Source organism: Onychomys torridus, chromosome 10, assembly GCF_903995425.1.
Source record: "Onychomys torridus chromosome 10, mOncTor1.1, whole genome shotgun sequence".
In the NCBI taxonomy this organism is placed as follows: domain Eukaryota; kingdom Metazoa; phylum Chordata; class Mammalia; order Rodentia; family Cricetidae; genus Onychomys; species Onychomys torridus.
Genome location: NC_050452.1, coordinates 27,248,919 through 27,272,984, shown reverse-complemented (window position 1 = coordinate 27,272,984; position 24,066 = coordinate 27,248,919). Strand labels below are relative to the sequence as shown.

At 42.2% G+C, this 24,066-nt stretch overlaps 1 protein-coding gene across 2 annotated transcripts in view; it reads right to left on the bottom strand.

Annotated features, from left to right (window-relative positions):
• Slc5a1 (solute carrier family 5 member 1) overlaps nt 1-18,455 on the bottom strand; it is a 42,392-nt gene extending 23,937 nt beyond the window's left edge. For both annotated transcript variants that reach the window (XM_036201147.1, XM_036201148.1), the window contains exons 1-3: nt 18,356-18,455; nt 17,214-17,273; nt 15,910-16,014 (exon numbers count right to left, since the gene is read on the bottom strand). In XM_036201147.1, coding sequence (XP_036057040.1) covers nt 15,910-16,014; nt 17,214-17,273; nt 18,356-18,376 — 186 coding nt within the window. In that variant the 5' untranslated portion in view covers nt 18,377-18,455. The remainder of the gene's footprint in view (nt 1-15,909; nt 16,015-17,213; nt 17,274-18,355) is intronic.
• Nucleotides 18,456-24,066: the final 5,611 nt, after the last annotated feature.

Below are 24,066 nucleotides of genomic sequence, written 5' to 3'. Positions count from 1 at the left end.
GTTGTTTTGATACTCAAAAAGCGCTGGCATTTGCTCATTTCTGCCTATGCCTTTGACAATGCAGCGAGACGTGAGATTCTCAAGTCAGCTGTTGGACCCCACGAAGTTCTCTTAGTGGGAAGAGATCATGTGTTAACGTATGAAGTACAAGCTGCCAAGGAAGGCTCAAAATCTTGTGATATTACAAGATAAAAAGTTAAAACTTCCACAACAGGGGCTCAGGGGTTCAGAGCACAGACTGCTCTTCCAGAGGACCCCGGCTCAATTCCCAGCACCCACATGGCAACTCACAACTGTCTATAACTCCAGTTCCAGGGGACCCGATACCCATGGCACAAACATCAACGCACATAAAAATAAATTAAAATATTTTAAAAAACAAAACAAAGCACAAAACGTCAACAAGTGATGAGTAGTGAGAAAGCAAATAAAGAGATGAAAACCTTGAAACGGCCAAGCCGCCATTTGCAGAGTCACATGACCTCACTGGCACAGAGAATGCCCCGCTGAGTTCAAGCTAAATGCGGAAGGACATGGAGAGAGCAAAACAAGAATGTCACGCTGGAAAAGCACAACCAGAAGTTAAGAGGCTTGCTCTTTTGTGACAGCGGAGGAAAAACAGATACAGTGGTTGGAACAAAGCATAAACTTTGTGGGTGAATCACAGAGGGAGAAGAAAGGATGGATAATCGAGCTAAGATAAACTTCAGCCATCTGCTATAGCTCAGAAACAAATTGAAGGGACCACCAGGGAAAGTGGAAGCCTTGGAGGCAAAGAAAGAACTGGAAACAGAAAAGATGGTGTTATGTAAACAAAACGTTCTATCTGAAGAATCTACAAGGCTTCAAACAATGACTAAAGGATATTCAGAGAAGACATAATGAATTTCCAAGTCTCATCCCGGTTCCTAACATGTCCGTTATCAGCCTCTGCTCCTGGCCTGGAACTCCCCTTTCCTCAGAAGTGGAGAAATAGCTTCAAAGGGAACTCTGTCTACTTCACAAAACACCAGAGACTGGAGAAACTTCGATCTCCTGGCAATGGTGGGAGAAAGGTGAAGCCAGAGGCTCAGCAAAGTGTGAAGATGAGCAAGTGGCAGTGAAATCCTCCACTACTGTTTGCCACAACCCATGAGCCACCTCAAGAAAAGGTCCCAGAGACATGCTATGCTGCCTAACCCCCAGAATGTGAGGGTTATACTAATGAAAGGGAAGCATTCTGAGAGTTTCAGAGGTAACTAGAGTGTGTATTGACAATCTTTTAACAATATAAAAATAGGAATTAGTTAATTGAGAAATCAAGTTCTCAAATTATTAATTTTTACTTTGTTGAGTGTTTCTGGCATTTCGCCTGAAATATGTCCACCTTGAATTCCTTTGCCCTCATCTTTGAGATATCTGCTTGGCAATAACAAGATCAGTAAACATCGGACTTATTGTATACAAAAGTTATAAACTACTTAAAAGTCTAAAAAATTCTTTAAAGTTTCTAAATAAATGCTCATTATAGAAATCTTTACCTTTTCTAAGAGCTCTGCACTTAGGTTATCAAACAACTTAATAAATATTTTTGTACTTAAAAAGTATTGGTGCTTGTCTGGCTATGGTTTCAAGGTTGATCACTATGTATTGAACAATCAGCTAGGTTTATTCTCCTCCTCCTCCTCCTCCTCCTCCTCCTCCTCCTCCTCCTCCTCTTCCTCCTCTTCCCTGGGAGTGAGTCCCTCTCTCAGTCAGCAGTTGACTGCAGTTCTTAGTTTAGGAGTGGGACCCCATGAGACTTCCCTTCTGTGTTAGCAATCAGTTTTAATGCTGCGATGCTTCTGTCTTGTTTATGTAGCCATTATACAGACATATACAAGCATATAGATATATAGATATAGATATGTATATACACATATACATATGACAATAACAATTTTTAAAAGACTATCAATACAAGAGAATGGTGATATGGAAGGGGTTGGAGGAAGAGGACTTGGGAGGTATTGGAAGAAGAAATGGAAGGGGAAAATAATGTGATTATATTTTAATTCAAGTTCCAGGAAAGGCACAAAGCTACACACTCTGTCTCAAAAAACAAAAAAACAAAACCAAAATGTATGAAAAAGCCATCCATGCCTCCCCCGACCCCAGCCTGCCAGATCTAGCATGGGTACCACATCTGGTACGCTGGCCTACTCTGGCCAGCCCTGCCTACACCAAAACCAACCTCTGAGCTACCACCAGTACCCGGCCTATCTGCCACCAACTACAAGTCCCTTCTGTATTGCATCCAACCTCTCCAGCCAGCCAGACACCCCATTTCCTTTTCCAGGATCCATCCCAGTGAGTTTTCCTGATCTCCCCACCACAACTTCTCCTGAACCCACCAGATATAGCCTAGGCTCAACATCCAGTGCCCATATCTTATCTTTCTACCCAGATGTACACCCACATGCCAGGCATGGACCAGGAAGCCATCCTGAACACCAGTCAGCCCCCTCTGTCCACCTGACCTTCCACCTGATCCGTTTGCAACCTCTAGGCCCAACCCACAGGCACAATGTCCTCTTGCCTGTCTATCCTGCTCTGTCCATATCAGACTTAGAACTAACAAAAGAAGTCCATATACCACATGTCATCACAAAAATCCAAATAATGTGAAAGGTCAAGCCAGTATCCTCTTTCCTTCATCCACTATTCCTGTAGAAAGGTTCACTAGTGAGAGTTAGCTAGATGAACCCCAGGACACAGAATTTAAAAGAGCAATCATAACTTCATCAGCGAATTTGAGGAGTTTAAAGAAGACACAAACAAACAGTTTGATGAAATTAAGGAGACTAAACACCTGAGATCCAGGACAGCCAGGGCTATGCAAAGAAACCCTGTCTCAAAAAATAAAAAAAATTTTTTTTTAAACCCAATCAGAAGAGATAGAGAAGCACACTATATACTCATCAAAGGAAAAATCCAACAAGAGAATGTTAAATTCTTAACATCAAGCACCAAATTCAAGGATACCCAAGTTCATAAACATACATCTGAAATCACACATCAACCCTTGCACAGTGATAGCAGGTAGCTTTAATACACCGCTCTCACCAACAGACAGGTCATCAAGACAAAACACAACAGAGAAATGCAGACACTAGTTGACATCGTAAAGCAAATGGACCTAGCAGATATTTACACAACATTTCGCCCAAACACAAAAGAACATACCTTCTTTTCAGCAGCTCGGGGAACTTCCTCTGAAATTGACCACATACTCAGGTACAAATAAAATCTCAACAGATACAAGGAAATCAAAATAACACCTTACATTCTATCAGACCACCACAGATTAGAACTGGATGTCAACCACTACAAACAACAGAAAGTTTACAGACTCAAAGTCATTACTGAATGAAAAATGGGTCAGGACGGAAATTAAAGACTTTCTAAAATTGAATGAAAATGAAACCACAACATGGCCAAACTTATGGGAAACAAGGAAGGCAGTTCTAAGAGACAAGTTCATAGCCCCGTAAGTGCCTACATCAAAAACTTGGAGACATCTCATATTAGTAACTTAACAGCATACCTGAAATCTCTAAAAAAAAAAAAAAAAAAAAAAAAAAGAAGAAGAAGAAGAAGAAATCACACCCAAAAGGAGTAAGGGCAAGATATCACCAGTCTCAGAGCCAAAAATCAATAGAATAGCAAGAAAAACAATATAAAGAATAAATGAAACAAGGAGTTGGTCCTTTGATTAAAAGTCAATAAGACTGACAAACTCTTATTCAAATTAACTGACGGAGGAGAGAGAAGACCCAAATGAACAAAATTAGACATGTAAAGGCTAACATAATAACAGACACTGAGGAAATCCAGAGAATCATGATGAGATACTTTAAAAACCTAAACTCCACCAAATTGGAAAACCCAAAAGAAATGGATAATTTTCTCAATATGTACCACCTGCCAAAATTAAATCAAGATCAGATAAGCAATTTAAACAGACCTGTAACACCCAGTGGAAATAAAAAGCAGTATTTAAAAGTCTACCACCCAAAAAATCCCAGGGACAGACAGTTTCAGTGAAGAATTTTACCAGACTTCAAAGAAGAGTTAACCTCAATATCCCTCAAATTATTCCACAAAATAGAAACAGAAGGAATATTGTCTAGTTCTTTTTACAAGGCCATAGTTGCTTGATACCTCAACAACATAAAGACTCAGCAAAGAAAGATAATTATAGACCAATTTCCCATATGAACATAGATGCAAAAAATATCAATAAATACTTATAAACTGAATTCAAGAACACATCAAAAATATCACCCACCATGATCAAGGAGGCTTCATCTTAGAGATGCAGGGATTTTTTGACAAATGATAACAATAAGTATAATCCACCAGAAAAACAAATTGAAAGACAAAAACTACATGATGATCTTATTAGAAGCATAAAGGGCCTTTGACAAACTCCCTAACCTTCCATGATAAAAGTCCTGGAGAGAATAGGGACACAAGGGACATATCTTTACACAATAAAGGCAGTTTCAGCAAGCCCATAGCCAACATCAACTCAAATAGAGAGAAATGTGGAATATTCCTTTACACTGTGAATATGTATGATTGGTTTAATAAAAAAGTTGACTGGCCAGCAGTTGAACAGGATAAAAGTTAGGTGGGAGAGCCAAACAGAATGATGGGAAGAAGAAGAGTGGGGCGGAGGAGTCTCCAGCAGATGCAGAGAGAAGCAAAATGAGCATATCATACTGAGAAAAGGTACCAAGCCACATGGAAAAACATAGATAAGAAATGTGGGTTAATTTAAAATGTAAGAGTTAGCTAGTAACAAGCCTGAGCTATTGGCTGAGCATTTATAATTCATATTAAGTCTCTGTGTCAGCCATTTGGGAGTGGCTTGTGGGACAGAAACTTTTGCCCGAAGAGAAACTCAAAGCAATTGCACTAAATTCAGGAACAAGATAAGGCTGTCCACTCTTTTCACATGTATTCAATATAGTATTTGAAATCTTAGAGCAATAAGACAACTCAATGAGATCAAGGGGATACAAATTGGAAAGAAAGAAATCAAAGTATCTTTAGCTGTAGATGGTCTGATAGTGAATATAATATATATAATAATATAACATAATATATATAATATAAGTGATCCTAAAAATTCCCCAAGAAACTCCTACAGTTGATAAACATTTTCAGCAAAGTAGCAGAATACAAAATTAACTCTCAAAAATTAGTAACCTTGCTATAAACAAATAACAATTGATCTGAGAAAGAAATCAAGGAAACAACACCTTTCACAATAGCCTTAAAAATATAAAATATCTTGGGGTAACTCTAAATAAGCAAGTGAAAGACTTGTATGATAAAAACTTTAAACACTGAATTAAGGAAATTGAAGAAAATACCAGAACACAGAACTATCTCCAATGCTCATGGATCAGTAAGATTAATATAGAAAAAAAATGGCCACACTGCCAAAAGCAATCTCCAGATTCAGTGCAATCCCCATCAAAATTCCAACACAATTCTTCACATATCACGAAAGGACAATTCTCAGCTTCATATGGAAAACATAAAAACCCAGGATAGTTAAAACAATCCTGAATAATAAAGGAACTTCTAGAGACAGCTGACCTGACCTGGTGGGAGCTCACCTACTCTGGATGACAGCTAGGGAGCCTGCATGGGACCCACCTAGACTCTCTGCATGTGTGTGACAGTTGTGTAGCTTGGTCTGTTTGTGGGGCTCCTAGCAGTGGGATCAGGACCTGCCTGGCGCTTGAGCTGGCTTTGGGGAACCCAATCCCCAAGCTGGGTTGCTTTGGCCAACCTTGATTCATGGGGAGGAGCTTGGTCTTGCCTCAACTTGATGTGCCATGCTTTGTTGACCCCCATGGGAGGCCTGCCCCTTTCTGAATGGAGACAGAAGTGGCTGTGGGGGGTGTGCGTAGAAGGGAGGTGGGGGTAGGGAACAGGAAGAGAGAAGGGAGGGGGAAATGTGGTTGGTATGCAAAATAAATGCAAAAAATTTAATAAGGTAAATTTAAAAATAAAGGAACTATTGGAGGTATCACCAACTCGGACTCAAATTGTGCTATAGGACTTACTAATTAAAAACTGCATGGAATTGGCACAAAAACAGACACATGGATCAATAGAATTGAATTGAAAACCCAGACATAAATCCACACACCAATGGACACCCAAAATTTTTTATAAAGAAACCAGAAATATACACTGAAAAAAAGACAGCATCTTCAACAAGGGGTGCTCATCAAACTAGACGGCTGCACGTAGAAGAACGCAAATAGATCCACACATCATCCTTCATGAAACAACTCCAAATGGATCAGTGGCCTCAACAGAAACCAGATACACTGAACCTAACAGGGAAAAGTGGGGAATAAACTTGAGCACATTGGCACAGAAGACAGCTTCCTGAACAGAACACTGATAGCAGAGGCACTAAGATCAACAGTTAATAAACGGGACCTCATGAAACTGAAAAGCTTCTGTATGGCAAAGGACACCATCATTCAGACAAAGCAACAGGCTACAGAATGGGAAAGATTTTTACCAAGTACACATCTATAGAGGGCTAATACCCAAAATATACAAAGAACCCAAAAAAACTAGACATCAAGAGAAAAACAATTAAAAAATGTGGTACGTATTTAAACAGAGATTCTTTAAAGAAGAAACTTAATGTTCAACATCCTTAGTCATCAGGGAAGTGCAAATCAAAACTACTTGGAGATTTCATCTTACACCTGTCAGAATGGCTAAGATCAATAACACAAGTGACAGCTCATGCTGGTGAGAACATGGAGCAAGGGGAACACTCATCCATTGATGGTGGTAGTGCAAACTTGTATGGCTAGCCACTTTGGAAGTCAGTGTGGCAGTCCATTACAAAGATAAGAATCAATCTGTTTCAAGATCTAGCTATACCACTCTTAGGCATATACCCTAAGGACACTTCATCTACCAGAGACACTTGCTCATTCATGCTCATAGCTGCCAAGTATGGGGGATATAGTCCCAACTGGATATCTCTTGTCACCAAATGAAGTTTCCAGTACCAAGAATGGGTTTTGTCTAATTGAGTTCTTGGCCAAAGGGGTCCCATGGGAACCCCAAAACAACCCAGGCTATTTCCAAGTCTGTAGGTTACTCTCCAGAAACTGACAACAAGGCCCTATAGCTGAAGACAACATTTATACAATGCACTGAACCTTGAGAAAGAGAGGTGGTGCCTACATAGAGCCTTTACCCCTATGGGCTAGTGTTCTTGGTACTGAGAGGTACTCTGCACGCTACCAAAGGAGAAATGTAAACACCAACCCATCTACAAACATTCCATCTACAAGGGTGTCCTGCCTGCAAGATATACTAGTACAGCAGTGTCACAAAGCTTGTAGAAGTAACCAACCATTATCTGATTTGATGTAAGGCCCACTGTACAAGATAGAACCTATACCCAACAATGCTTGAGTGACCAAGAACATGAGACTAGATAACCCAGATACCTAGGGTAAAACCAAACACTACTGTTCTACTAAAGGAACATAGCGATAAAATGACTCTTAATGACATTCTGCTGTATTTCTAGATCAGGGCCTTGCTCACCTGTCTTCATGCAGTAGATGAAAACAAACACAGAGATCCACAGTTGGACAATGTGCAGGGAGTGAAAGACATGAAACACTTGATCATAAATAGGATGTCTCCTTCAAATCTCTCCCTCAGGGCTTAGAGAACCATTTGGAAGAGTAGGAAGGAAGTATAAGGGCCAGAGGAGATGGAGGACACCAAGAAAACAAGGTCTCCTAAATACAACAGGACCTATGCACATATGAACTCACAGAGGCTGAGGCAGCCTGCACAGGGCCTGCATGGGTCTCACCAGGTAGTGACCTGAAGCTGAAAGGAGGAAGTGTTCACATGACCCATCCCTAACCCAGAAGCTGTCTCCAGTTGATAGCCACTCCCAAATGAAAATTCAGTTGTCTGCAAGGGAGTCTCCCTGGGAAAGCAGACTCCTCCTAAGGGCAGGCTGCATGCCCAGCAGTAGATGGCCAGCAGAAAATGAACTCAACAGCTCCTTTGGAGATTCCCTGTCTCATAACGTCACGTCGGGGCTTTTTCTTCTCTATCTCTCTTTTTTAAATTTTATCCTTTTCATTTTTATTTATTCATTCATTTTTTTATCCTACAGGTACTTTGTATGTATATTATGGCTTCACGTTCCATGTTCTTATAAGGTTTCTGAGTGTGTGAACAAGCGGTTTCTGTGCCTATATCTGTTTCTTGTGCCTTTTCTTGGGCTCTTTTCCTTCTGGTTGTTGGCTTTGTCTGACTCCATTGTGTTTATTTTTGTTGTTGTTGTTTTATCTTTTTAAGAAGAGAACTGAGATGAAGGGTTAGATACCAATAAGTTCTGGTTTATTTCTTTTTTAAATAAATTGCTTACACAAATAAAGTCCGAGTGGTAGATATAAAAGTGCTTGTCATACTGTTCTTTGTACTTTTGTGTGTATGAAATGTTGTTTGGGGCAGGGTTTTGTTTCCCACTTATGAAAATGGTGGGTGAGTTAGAGAATACACTACCAGCCTTGATATAAAGAGCCCTCTTATGTCTTCACTACATCTCCTAGGTCATCTCAGATTGCTGCTTTGCTAAGATTTGCACCAAGAGAGAGAGAAACAGACCAAACAAACAGGAGGGAAGAACAAAAGGGAGGAGGAGGAGGAGGAGGAGGAGGAGGAGAAGGGATGAACTTTCTCAGTGCTGCTTAGCAAGACCAACTGGAAGTAACAATTTTAAAGTATACCCTTCAAAGCCAAGAACCAGCAGTCCTTCTCTACAGGGGGAGGAAGCCAGGCATAGTAGCATCAGCCTATAATCCCAACTGCTAGGGACCCTGAGGCAGAAAGATCATCAGCTTAAGACCTACAGAGAGGCTAGTCTGGGCAACTTAGGTGAAAATTTGTCTCAAAAAAAAGAAATTAATTTGGGGCTAGAGAGACAGTTCAGAAGTTAAGAGCACTAGCTGCTCTTCCAGAAGACCCAGGTTCAATTCCCAGCACCCACATGGCAGCTCACAATTATCTATAACTCCTGCTGCAGGGGACCTGACACCCTTGTACAGACATATATGCCGGCAAAACACCAATGTAAATAAAATACAAATAAATAAATTATTCTAAAAAATTTTTTTAATTCAAAACAAGAAAATTTTAAATATCTCAGTGGTGGGGTGATGGCCTGGCATTTACAAGGCCCTGGGTTCAATCCCCAGTAATACAAAACACACCCACAGAAGTGGGGAGGGAAATTGTTCGCTCTCATTATCTCTGGCAAAGGCTGGGGAGACAAGAGCCTACTACAACATAAACACATCGGCTTGTGCTTTGTGGGGTTTCCAATAAAACCCTGTGTATAGCAGTGGGTCAAAGGTCGAGCTCAACTCAAGAGCAATCATTCCTATCGAGTTGAGAGGTGGGCTGAGCTGTGTCTGTGGGACTCTTGGGGAGCAATAAAACATGGACCCCATTGGGAAACCTCTGAGAGTAACAGAGCCTTGGGCAGGTTAACTGGTCTTAGCTCAGAGATTTAAAACCCTGGGAGTTATATTTTATTATTTTATTTTATCTTATTTTCCTGAAACACACTGTGTAGACCAGGATGGCCTTGAACTCACAGGGATCCTCCTGTTTCTGTCTCTGAGTGCTAGAATTAAAGGGGTGCACCACCATCCCTGACCCAACCCTGGGACTGTGTGTGTGTGTGTGTGTGTGTTTCCTGCCTAACCCTCTGATCCTAACCAAGACAGCTCTGATCATCCAGTAAGCCCTTCTTGGCAATGAGGATTCAGATGGAGAAGCTTTCAGATTTCTCTTTCCATTTGTCAATGTGAACAGTCCAGGTCCCCAGCATCAAACATTAAGCAAGAGCAAAAGCTTTTACGTCTACCTAAAGACCTGAAGTGTACAACGGGGTTGCTGTAAAAAGTTTATTGCAGTCGTGATCTGTGATAACAGCTCCAGGAAATAGAAACCAGGACATCCCGTTGTCAGGAGATTCATAAAATCTGAAGCTTTATCTCAACTGATTATCCGTATTTGAATGAGATAGACCATGTCAGGAAATCTTGCAGAACAAAATGGCTCTTGCAGATTGATGCGGCAGGTGTTCAAATGAGCCAATAAAATTCATGGAGTGCAAAGAGACACGGTCACAAGATGGCAGGCCACAACTGAGGTCTTCGCTGACCTGCAATTCCCTTTATTTTCTTCTTCTACCAGTCACACACCTTCTAAATCCCTACATCCTTCCAAGTCCCTCTTGGCAGGTCCTTTGCTATTCCCTGTCTAGATATGAGTCTCACAAACCATGTGTGCATGCACACACACACACACACACACACACACACACACACACACACTCACACAATGGTTAATCTTTGTTTAATATAAATCCTTACCACGTGGTTTGGGAACTAACTCTGTGTCTAAGAACCCTGTGTTCCTGAACATCAGGCTCCCAACAGGTGCAGCTGACTTCACTGCCATTTTTCTAAAATATTATCCTATGCTGCAAAGTGAACCTAAAGCCAACCAAATTTATGAGGACGTCTTGCTTTCCTGTGCACAGGCCCTCCCTTTACCGCCATTACACACCCACTCTGAGGCAGATGCCTCACACAGTCCTTCCAGAACCTTCTTCCAGCCATTCGGTGACAGGGTGCATTGTAACCCTCCTCACTTTCCCTGGGGTTTGGGTTTTGACCTAACGTCTGTAGAGGAATATAAGAGTCATACAGTCATATGACAGAGAGGACGTTAGGACAACAGACTTGGGTGTCAGGAAACCTGCTTCTTATTCCGTTCTGTTCCTGCTGAACCTCACAAAGCCCTTCTCTGCAGTTTGTCCATCTGTAAACTGGGGCCTAGGCCACAGGAAGAGACAGTCTATCCCTTCCCAACATTCTCTGGCTTCTTCTCACCTGAACACAGGGCAGAACTGTGAGACTGCAAGCTTTGAACCTGGACAGTGCTGGACAGCTGTGTGTCTGTCTACCAGCTGTGTGTGCACGTGTGTGTGTGTGTGTGCACGTGTGTGTGCACGTGTGTGTGTGTGTGTGTGCACGTGTGTGTGTGTGTGTGTGTGTGCGCGCGCACATGTGTGTATGCCGAAGTGCGTGTATTCACATACGGAAGTCAGAGGGAAACATTCCAAGTCTGTTCTCACCATCCAACTCACAAAGGCAGGAACTCTCCTGTTTGGTTCTCTGATCAGCTACTCCAGGGTAGCAGGCTCACAAACCTGCAGCCAGTTCTTCTGTCCACTTCTCTGTGCCTGGGCTGGGATTACAGGTGCCTTCTGCTGCATCTGGCTTTTTATATGGGTTCTGGGGGTGGAACTCAAGCCATTGGGCTTGTGTGGCTAGTGTTTTTATTAACTGAAGCCACCTCCCCAGCCCTAGCTGTGTGGCTTTTGAGAAAATCACCTGACATCTCTTGGACTCAGTTTCCTCTTTCATGGTTTAGAAAATAAGATGCACACCCCCAGCCATGAAGTACACTGACGAGAACCAGAGGCAGTGGGTAAAGCCCCTAGAGGGAACTAGAGTGGCACTCAGGCATCTTCATGTGCACCTTTCAAGACTTCTTTGGGATGGTTGTTCAGTCATTGGGTGAAACAAGTATTGTGTTGGCCAGGGCCTCCAGCCAGAAGCCTCTGAAACCACACACAGAAGTGGCCTGCAACTGTGTACAAGTCCATTGCCAAATGTTGGAAACAGTACCAGCTGGAGGACCGGCTCCTTCGTTCATGCTGGGCTGCAAGAGGCTGGGCCTTGACTGCCTGGGGGCTCTCAAGTCCAGAGAGGTTTAATCAGTAACCTGAAAAGTGGGTGAGGTGATAAGGAGGGAAAGGCCTGGCACTAGTTTGTTTATATGACCGCCCCTATACCAGTCTAAGGGCAAAGAGTACCCTTTCCATGGCAACTGCCGTCAATAGACTGTCACCAGCTTGAACTGTGGCTTGAACACTGACCTTCAGAAGGGAAAGCTGTGTTCCCTTTCTCACACACTCACACGCTCACAACTAAACTAAGACCCAGTTCCCTCTGAGTGTCCTGTCCCTTCTAGGTGTCCCCCAACCCCACTGTTTACATCCCCTTTGCTCTTCTCACTTGGAGTCTCCCCTCCCTTATGAAGCCCACACTGATGACTTCAGCATTCCTAGCACGTCCCAGGCAAGGCTCTGCACACTGGTTTGTAGTGAAATAAGGACAGGAAAGTCCAGGGTTTTTTTTAATCTTGTAACTAAACACTCACCCTGGAAGAGGGAAGGAGAAAAAGGAAACCACAATCAAGCTGCTACCAGTTGAGGACATCATCAGTCTGCATCACAAAGTGATGTAAAGAGGGATAACATTCCCGATTGTTAGCCCCAACTCCTAAGACCAAGTCCTCTCACCCTCACCCATGAGAGCATGCTCAAAACCACTCGAGGGAAACAGTGGTTCCTTCAACCAATAGTGTTGGAGGGTTGAGTGTCCACATACAAAAGAACACATGGACCCTACTTTATATACACAACTTAACTCAAATTGATCAAATCCAGGGAAATAAAAGATAACACTCATAGGAGAAAGGCTGAGAGGGCTCAGTAAATAAAATGCTTGTGCATACACAAGAACCTTAATTCAAATCTGTAGGCCCCAGGTAAAAGGTAGACATGGCATGTGTTTACAACCCCAGCGCAGGGGTTGCTGACAGGCAGATCCCTGGATGTGGTAGCCAGTCAGTCTAGCTGAATGGTGAGCTCCACATTCAGTGAGAGACCCTGCCTCAAAAGAATGAGGTGGAGAGCAATAGGAAAAGACATTTAACAATGATTTCTGGCCTCCCTATGCGCATGCAGGGTGTACACACACACACACACACACACACACACACACACACACAGAGACACACACAGACACACAGAGACACACACAGACACAGACACACAGACACACACACACACACACACACACACACACACACACACACAATTTTATTTAACTCTTAATAGAAACCATGAAAATAAATCTTCATTTTCTTGAGTTTTACAGCAAATTCTAAGAAAGATCACCAGACGGTGGTGGCGCACACCTTTAATCCCAGCACTCGGGAGGCAGAGGCAGGCAGATCTCTGTGAGTTCAAGGCCAGCCTGGTCTCCAAAGCGAGTTCCAGGAAAGGCCCTGTCTCAAAAAAAAAGAAAAAGAAAAAGAAAAGAAAAGAAAAAAGAAAAAAAATCACCAAAAGCGTGAGCAACAAGTACAAAATCAATCATTCTGCCAAGATGTAAAAATCTTCGTGCATCAAAGGATAGTGTCCAGAAAGTAAAAATATAAATGCTTGCAAGTTATGCACCTAGTAAGGGTCTAGAGTCCAGAACATTATAGAGAACTTGTATTATTGAACAAGGAGACAAACAATCTAATTTTTTAGGTCTTTGCATGTAGACCAGCCCAGGGGTAATATGAGGGAAAAAATAAATGTGGTATGCTAAAAACTTTTAAAAATATTTTCTTTGAAGAACAAGTAGTTCAATATGTCCTAACCCTATGAAAATATTCTTAGATAATCAAGAAATTTTGGGCATGCCAAACATTAAGTCATCTGAATTTTTAATCATATTTTTAAAAGTTTTTATTAAATGTTGTAAAAGCATAATGTTTTTTGGTTCCAAAAGTTAAAGGTGTGTGCTGGAGAACTGAGAGTAAAATCCTATGAATTCTAAAATTTGATTTATAATACTGCTGAAAAAATTAGAAGGAAATAAAGGAACCAAGAATGGCCAAGTGTCGCTCTTGTTAAAGTCGAGCAATCCGCAGTGGTTTATCAGGCACAATGATGTTTTAAAGTTTTGTACAGAGAACACTCTGCTGGGATCCAGATCAGGTCATCCCTCAGTTCTCACCAGAGCTTCCTGAGGAGCTGGGAATTAACACAGAGATCCACAGCTGGACAACACACGCACAGAGAGGGAGACTTTGGAGCACTCTACCCTAAATGAGATGTCTTTATTGACCGCTCTGCTTGAGGCTCAGGGATCCATGCAGAAGAGGAAAGTCTGTAAGAGCCGGACATGGTGGATGATCCCAAGCCAAGAATCATCCAAATATAGTGGGGCTGATGCACAGAGACTGTGATAGCTTGAACAAGTCTAAGCTAGACAAAATCCCAGCGCTTAGAAGGGAAACTGGATACAAAGTCCCACCTCTAATCAAGAAGCTATTTGCTATTGATACCTCCAGGGAGAGGGAAACTCAGTGTCCTCTGATGGAGTGTCACTGGGTCCATGAAACGCTCTCCAGGACAGGCCTCATGCTCAAGGGAAGCTGGCCAACACAAAACAGACTCCAAGTTTTTGTGTGTGCTTTTGTTGTTGTTCGGTTTGGTATTTTTTGTTGTTTGTTTTGATGTTAGGATGTTTTTTTTTTCTTTTTTGAGAGGGAGAAAGAACATGAAATTGGGTGTGTAGGGAGGTGGGGAAGATCTGAGCGTTGGGGGGAATATGATCAAAATATTGCATGGAACCTTTAACGGTTCTTTTCATTTCTCATTCTGCATATGGAGGAGCTGGAGGGATGGTTCTTCCAGAGGACCTGGGTTGAGTTCCCAGCACCCATATCGAGTGGCTCACAACCACATGTGACTCCAGCTACAAGAGGATCAAGTGCCTTCTTCTGGCACGTGGATTCACACGCACATATCCACACACAGATACACAAACACCCACATGGCAGTTCACAGCTGTCTGTAACTCCAGTTCCAGGGAATCAGATGATGAGGCACCCAGAGTGTACACACACACACTCATGCACACACACTCATACACACACACTCACACATGGAAGAGGATGGCACAGGGGAGAGTCAGGAAGGCAAAACACCCATAAGCGAGTTCCAGGAAAGGCGCAAAGCTACACAGAGAAACCCTGCCTCGAAAAAAAAAAATCTGTTTCTAAAAGTTTAATTTTTTTAAACCCCACATATAAATGAGATCTTGAGCACCTATCTTTCTGGGCTTGGCTTATTTCATTTAACATAATGGCCTCCATGTTCACTCATGTCGTCAAATGATGAGATTCCTTTCTTTTCTTTTCTTTTTTAAAGATTTATTTATTTATTTGTTTGTTTGTTTGTTTGTTTTTTATTTACTATGTATACAGCATGTATCCCTGCAGGCCAGAAGAAGGGCACCAGACCTCATTACAGGTTGTTGTGAGCCTCCATGTAGTTGCTGGGAATTGAACTCAAGACCTCTGGAAGAGCAACCAGTGCTCTTAACCTCGGAGCCATCTCTCCAGCCCCTGAGATTTCTTTCTAAGACTGAACAGTGGTGTGTGTGTGTGTGTGTGTGTGTGTGTGTGTCTGTGTCTGTGTGTCTCACAGGTTTCCACCTACACTTGTTGATGAGCACTTTTGTTGACTCTATACCTTGACTATTGTAAATTAGGCTTCAGTGAACACGGGAGTTTGGTATTTATTTACATGCTGCTTCCATTTCCTTTGGCTACATACTCAGTGGTGGGGGTGACAGCTCACATGACATCTCAGCCCCCCTTTAATCTTCTCTTCAGAGCAGCTTTTGCTGACCTTTCATGAGCCTGCCACACATTCAATTCGCACCACAGTGGAGGACAAGGAGTCCCACTGAGCTCCGTTGGCTCCTTGATGTATAAAAGAGGACCTTCCCCTCAGAAGCAAGAAGGCTTAGCGCACAAAGGCCATAGAAATGTACAGTTGCTTCTTGGTGGAACAGCATATGTGGGATAGAGAGAAGATGGACCAGTGGCCAGCCTCCTCTCCCCCAGGCCACCCCACCTCACCCCTGGCAATGCACTCACTGAGATCTTGGTAAAGATGTAAAGCAATAAGGACAGAACGGAGAGGTAGATCTGGATCCGCTTGCCTCCAAACCGCTTCCGCAGATACTCAGGCATCGTCACCACCTAATGGGATGAAACAGAGCCACAGTGAACAGAGAGCCCAGGGCAAGCACATAAGTGGGGTCTATCCTGGTGTCAGAGGCTCGGGAATGTGGTCAGGGATCCATACCCCTTTGTCAGCCCAGCAAGTCTACAAAGCAGCCAGATGCCATTTGCTGATTTCAGTTCTACATACCCTATACAGTAGAGGTAGAGAGGCCCTAACATTCAGTTGCAATACATCAAAAGTATTCAAAAACACATGTTTTCTAATAAACACATGACTGGACATAACTAAGGAGGCAGATGCTTGCCCTGGAGAAGGTGCATGCAAATGCACATATGTGTTTGTGTGTTTGTGTGTGTGTGTGTGTGTGTGTGTGTGTCTGTCTGTCTGTCTGTCTGTCTGTCTGTCTGTCTCTCTGCAGTTGTCTACATCTGTATGTATTTTTTTCTATATAGTTTATCTACTGCAAATAAGACAATGGTAGCCTCTTGCCAACGCACCAAAGAAGTTGTCCAGATTGAAAGTGACTGTCACCTTGTTCTACACAGGCAGTACAAAGGATTGCAGCTGTAGGTCTTCCCGAACATTCTGATAGTTCTCTTCTGCAAATTCCAGCCACTCCTCCTGTTTTGCTCCCTAAACACTTAGCCTGTTGTCTTCTGGGACCAATATGTCACCAGCAATCTGTGAGCCTTCAGGCAGTATAACCTGCAGAGTTTGCCCTACATCACCTTTGGCTCCCAATGTATACACTTACATGTCGGAGGGGCTTATGTATGTCACTGAAGAGGTGATGATAAGGCTATGTTTGATCAGCCACATGCTCCAAAATGGGAGGTGATGGTGTACATAAAAGGAGGACATAGCTCTTTTACTCACCCTGTTTCCTTTCTAGAGGAGGAAGTAAACAAGATCATAGCAGTGTCGCACAAGAACACACCTAGAGAGATGGTGTGGGATGCTTCAGGGGGCTCTGAATGAAGTAGGGTCACTTAGGGACTGTCCTAGATGGAAGAGGAGTGAACCTGGGCTGAAACAGGGTCAGAGGACTGCTTAATACTCCTGCAGGCAATCAGGAGCTCTTTTAAAACCTAGGGATGAAAGCACACCCGGACTATTCTCTGTCATTTATGCCATAAAGTCTCCTGCGGCTTCCAAGAGGGTCAAGTTTGCACGTGTATTGCTGATGAGGGGAGATAGCAGAGTGGGTACTTACCCCAGCCTTGATGTAGATAGGGACGAACACCCAACCCAACACGACCACAAAAACCAAGGCCTGCAACCCAAACAAGAGGTGAATTCAGATCAGGAGAAACTGACCCATCTCTGCCTCTCTCAAGAGACCCTCAACTACTATAGAAAAGTCCCCCCCAACCCCACCTCTCTCTCTCTCTCTCTCTCTCTCTCTCTCTCTCTCTCTCTCTCTCTCTCACTTCGCTACTTGCTTGGCCTACAGCAAAAGCATGTGAGCGACAGTGGAACCCAGGACGCTGCCTATCAACACAGCCCAGACTCCCAGCTGGAGTTCTGAGTTCTCTTTCCTCTCTTCCCTGGTTTATAAGGAATAAAATTTAGAGGGGAAGGGGAGGAAAGAAGGGAAGGAGAAAGAAAGGGATAGAGGAAGGGAGGGAGGGAGGGAGAGAGAGAAGGGAGGAGGGAATGAGGGAGAGAAATGAAGGGAAAGAAGGAGAGAGGGAGATCCAGTAGCACTTCCCAACCTCTAACATGGCTAGAGGAGGCCTCGTCTTTTAAGGACCAAGGGGAAAGAGAGGGGTCCTGTGACTATCATAGCAAACGGACCTCTTGTACGAAAGCTCCTGGAGTAGAAATCCCCCATCTGCATCCAGGGTGGTTCTGAGGATCCTCTGAACATAGACTGAGCTGGCCAGCTGCCAAGACTGCTGTGATCACATACGGGAAGCTTAGTCCTTAGTGTGGAAGGTGGCAGCACCTTCATGAGGCAGCAGAGCCCATGGCCAGTCCTTGAGTCTTTGAGAGCACTGTTCACAGACGTGACTGGGGTCGTTCTAAAGGGACTCCTTAGTCGTTCATCCCTGAGGGGCGATTTTTACAAAAGCCAGTCTTGGTTCTATCTAACCCATCTTCCTGCTGTGGGTGATGTCCCCCCCCACACACACATCACTTGCCATCCACAAGAGGTTACACAGTCCAGGGGGAGCCTCACAAGAACCTGTGCGATGTTGTTTACACTTTCAGCTCTAGTGGCTGAGTAAGTATCTTCTCTTTATAAAGTCAACCTGCCTCCCACATTTCATTACAGTGATGAAAAAGAACCTGATACAAACCCCTTCCCACCCCCCACCCCACCCAGGACGCAATGGCTCAGGGATCACTCACGTTCCATTCAGAGCCACCCATGGCAATGCCTGAGGCTGCTCCTGTCCCCGCCAGCCCCACAAAGTGCCCGCTTCCAATGTTACTGGCAAAGAGGGAGGCTCCAATCTGGAAACATAAGCAAACAAATAAGTTAGGCGAGTAGAACCCTCAGGCTGGGACAACAGAAGAAGAGACATGACAGCCAGATGAAGAGACATGAGCCATCAGAGGCCAGCTGGGGTCTTGATTATGTTGAAATCTGTGGGACCAGTTCCCACAGCAGACATGGGACTTAAGAAATAACAAAAAAAGACAGAAAGGCTTGAAGGGGGGTAACAGGACACATCTACACGTCAGACCATCTGTGGGTCGTTTTTGAACCTGATTTGAACTGTGAGGAGGACTCGGGAAGTCCCACAACCCACCAGGGTGGCCCTGAGTCGTCTGTGAGCCTGTCTGCTCAGGAGCAAGGCTGAGCCATTCACCTCCACATCCTTGTCAGACCAGGTGGCCCAGGACCTTGTCTAATACAGGCTTTCAATGAGCACAGACAATGCCCTTGAAGGAAATCATTTAGACCTCAGACACCTTGTCAAGAAAGCGTAGTTTCCAGCCATTACATTTGGGGATTTTATATGCTCGAAAGTAACACAAGATAATACTAATGGTAACTATTCTCTAAGTCCACATCACATTGTGATTTGTGATTTTTTTTTTCCACAAAGGTCCTGGAGATGCCCAAAGAATAATCACACTTTTCAAGAACACACATGGGTGGTGGTGGTGGCGGCGGCGGAGGTGGCGGTACACACCTTTAATCCCAGCACTCGGGAGACAGAGCCAGGTGGATCTCTGTGAGTTCGAGGCCAGCTTGGTCTACAGAGCAAGATCCAGGACAGGCGCCAAAACTACACAGAGAAACCCTGTCTCAAAAGACAAAACAACACCAAAAACAAAAGAACACACACATATACCTGAAGCAGTTTGGGAAACAGATTAGCAGAGTAGACATCAAATCCCCAAGAACAGGGGACAGGAGAATGAAACTGAAAACAGGCTGTGAACGGGAGCTGAAGAAGAGCCTGTCAGCCAGGGGCCTTGGAGAGACGGCTCAGCAATTAAAAGGACACATTACCCTTGCAGAGGACTCAAGCTCCCAGCACCCACGCTGGTGACTCACAACCACCCATGGCTCCAGCTCCAGAGGATCAAAGCCTACTTTATTCTGCTGGTACCTGCACCCAACATGCACAGTTCCACACACAGACACACATAATTAAAAATGAAATAAATATTTTTAAAAGAATGCCAATTTTTTTTTTAAAGAAGAAAAATGTCAACTGAGATAAGAAAAGGATTTTGCACTCCTTAAATTACAATGAAGCTATCTATGTCCCAATAAACCCACCAGTCAGTGACCTCTGAAGTCTTCAGCTACAAAGTGGACCTCACCAAAGGGTGCTGCAGACCTAGGAATCCCACATCTTCCGGTGGAGAGGTGAGTAGTGAATGCCCTTTTCCTCATTAGCACTCCATCCTTTAAGAATATTTCTAGTACCATGGGTCAGAACAAGTCTAAAGAGAAACAGCTTTTGGTAGAAATTTCAAGACACAGGCTTGACATGAGAGGCATTTCAGTCAGCTCCAGTCAGTTTACAGACTTAGATGAGGAAGTAACAGATTATTTTAATCCCAAATGGCCCCCTGAGAAACATAAAGGAAGATTAAGGGGACCCTTGAAAGACGCTGACCTTGTGGGACAGATTCAACAGCAGGCTTGGTAGGTGGCAGAGATTCTACCCCCTCTGCCCTAGGGAGAAACCTGCTGTCATTTCATTCAGGGTCTTATTTAGGGTAACACAATATTATCACACTACGAGACCTTCTGAGAACATAAACTAGGGCCATTGAAGTTTGCTATGCTCTCCCCTAGCTTTCTGGGGTAGCAGCTAATGTTGCAAATAGCTCTCTTTCCTATGACTCACTGGAAACTAAAGGGTTAACCTGTGCTAATTTTAAACTTAGAAACTGCTTTGCCTTGGAGCTCAGAGTTCATTTAAATACCAAAACAAACCTTGCAGACAATGTTGATTCAAAAACTGAAATGGTGATTTCCCCAACATAACCGATTCCTTCAGCTCTCCTCCTATAGCTGCATTTAAAGTGTCTGTCTCTCCCTCTTTCTCTTTCTGGGTTGACTGTTACTATGAAGTTCTTGGTTATTTACAAAAATCTTGGCCAAGTCCAAGAACTTCCAGTTAAGTCATTTGGAACCAGATCTACAGGAGGAGACTGTAATTCTATTCTATACGGGGTTTCTTGGATCCCAAAGATGTTTAGAGACTGAGGAATCCTGACAAAATAAACACTTACTCCCTTTCTGAACATCTGCCTTTCTTCTCCCTGAACCTAAATGCTCAGCTTTCCTTTCAGCCAGCATCTTCACCCTCCCCATCCTTATCTTTCCTGATGGCTGGCTGGCCTTACACAGACAGGCTGATATAGCTTCAATACAAATCCTTCTCGCCTTTAACTTATGAATCAACTACTTTAGGTTTTTTTTACTGTGCTTATCTTATTTCATGACACGTGATAAAGGATTTATTAAATTATCACTCTCCTTATAGACTATATTTCTGATTAAGAGCTCTTGCTTCTTTATTAAAATAACTTCCATACAAACTTATTATTTTTAAGGCTAAACATAACAGGGATAAAACTTAAAGTTCTAAGTCTATAAGGACAACTAACTTATAAACTGTTAAGACTAAGTTTACTTTAATTATGAACTATGAAAGATAATTGAAATACACAACTTATTGATTTATTGGCCAACTTAAATTATAAACTATTAAGAATAAGTTTTACTTAAATTATAAGCTATTAAAAATAATTATTAGAGGGCTGGAGAGATGGCTCAGTGGTTAAGAGCACCAACTGCTCTTCCAGAGGTCCTGAGTTCAATTCCCGGCAACTACATGGTGGCTCACAACCACCTGTAATGAGATCTGGTGCCCTCTTCTGGCCTGCAGACATGCAGACAGAGCACTGTATACGTAATAAATAAATAAATCTTAAAAAAAAAAAAAAAAAATTATTAGAGCTGGGTGGTGGTGGCGGCGGCAGTGGGGCGCACACCTTTAATCCCAGCACTTGGGAGGCAGAGGCAGGAGGATCTCAGTGAGTTTGAGGCCAGCCTGGTCTACAGAGTGAGCTCCAGGACACCCAGGATTGTTACACAGAGAAATTCCGTCTCAAAAAAACCCAAAAAAACAAATTATTAGGATACAAGTTAAAGCTTGATCATCTTATAATGATCAAATTCTCTAAAGTATATAAAACTATATTTACATACATGATAAGTATGCTAAATATTAGTATGATAAGTTCTTTACTTAGCTCCCTGGCATTTAAAATGTTTAAGCTTCTCACTATAAACAAAACTATGCCATGCCCCTTATTGCCAGGATTTTGTCCAAATTATACTTTGGAATCATTTAGATTATATTTCCATTTACCAAGTCTGAAGATAATTTGCCTTGCTGTCAAATTTCAAATAAAAGATAGATCATCAAACAGATTTCAAAATAACCTTTTACTATTCCTTTGTTTAAAGAAACTCACTTCACATTGGCTACTCTCAGTAATTAATCACTTATATCTCCTGACAAATTAATACAAAGATGCTTTTAGATGTAAAGTTTTTAATAGGATATGTAGGCTTAGATATAAAGAATGTTTCAGAAAATTAAAAAATAACTTAGGTTATGTGAAATACAAGTTATTGGGACAGATAACTATAACATAAACATCTAGATATGTTATTAATGATAATATGAGTCTGAGTAAATAACCTAGATATTCTGAGGATGCATGCCTAAATTAAGTCTATAGTTATGGGATAATTCATAAAGGTTTAAATATGGATAAAGTTTTAATGAGGTCTGAGATATATAGGCTAAAGGTATGGGCACACATACAAACAATGTTTTATGCAAGTTATAGAGGTCTGAGGATGAAAAGGCTTAAATAATGATAAAGGAAAGGGTCAACAATATTGGATGGGCTACAGGAATTGGTCACAGTTCAAATTACAAGCTTCTTCTCTCTATACACTCAGGCAATTCTATGACATATACAGCAACAAGTTAGATTAGTTTAAGCTACCATGCCAGAATTTAAATAATATCTACAACAGTTTTGGCCTGAGGATTTTTATTGGACACTCTGATGTCTGGGCTGATGAAGATTTTATTTTAATTCAATGTCCTTGTAACCACAGAAGCTGCCAATCTGAGTATAGGCTGTTATTTACCTCTAGATTCTTTTTTTTTTTTTTTGACCAAGCTGAGGCCGGAACACAATTGGGCCTTGGTTTTATGAATAAGTTGATACAGTTCCAGGTCCTTTTGATAAATCCTGTTTATCAATGATGTCAAAACTTAAAGAAATATGATTGGAAATGATAATTCTGTTCTAAATATAGCTTGTTAATGTTAACTAGAGGTAAACAAGATTTGAGATCTATAAAAGAATAAAACATGTTTCAGATTTCAGTCTCTTGTTATCTTGCTGTTTTGTTGAGACTCCAGAGGTTCATAATTTTGCTCTGACAAAGTATCACCACTGTTATCACGTTGCTAATTAAGGTTTTTGTCTCTTAAGGAGATTCTTGTAAAATTCAGAAGCTCTAAGTTCACCATCGTCCACAAGCCAAGAAGGACTCGAGACCTGACTACAGTTTGTTTTCCCACATACATTTTTTTTTTTTTTTGCAGAGGGAAGGTTTCCCTCTCTCCCTGCCCTTCTCTCGTCTGCTAAAACCATGTATTTAATATTCCAAATATACACTGAAGAGAAAAACTTTCCTCTTTAAAACTCCTTGACTTCACGTTCTGCCATTAACATATATTTGTTCCAGCAGAAATTCTAGTCATTTAAAGAGTTCCAGGTTGTCATCCTCTGGGCCACGAATGTGCTGTCTAGCTGCAGGTCTGCATCCTGCCCTCCAGCCCACATGCCAGGGGGTTCTGCTGTATTCTCCCAGTTACCTCTCAGCATAGACTGATTCAAATGCCTCCTGCATGGACAGCACATGAAAAACGTGCTCTTCCCAGTTTTCCACTGTGTTCCAGCCTTCTGAACACCTGACTTCACCCCATGTCAGCATGAAGTAACCATGAGCAAATTCTATACTCCCATTCCATTTTTCTTACAGAAAATTTCTTACCCACAGACTGAACTGCCTTTTAACAAATGTTCTATTATTAATTGCATAAATTCTGCCCATGATCCTAAAATGTATATACTGTCAGACATTCTCCTTATGTATTTCTGTCGATTGCTCTATATGTAAATCTTGCTATGTATACCTTGATATATATTGATACTATCCTCTCATAGCTAAATGGTTTATTTGCCTTGACTGCAAATTTAAATTATTTGGTCAACTTCAACTGCAGCCTTGGTCCTACAAATGCTCATGACTAATTCAGGTAACTCTATTATCTAACAATGCTTCATTAATATACAGATTACTCAAATTAGTACCACTAATCAAAGATTAATAGATAGAGTTAATATTCTAAACTAACCATTTCCTTTTTTATCATACTTGAAATCATAATATTTAGACATACTTAATCATATCATGCCATACTAACCAAGGATAGATTTTTGTTACTCCTCTGCTCCTTTCTGAGTCAGAGATATTCTATTCTTTTTTTTAAATT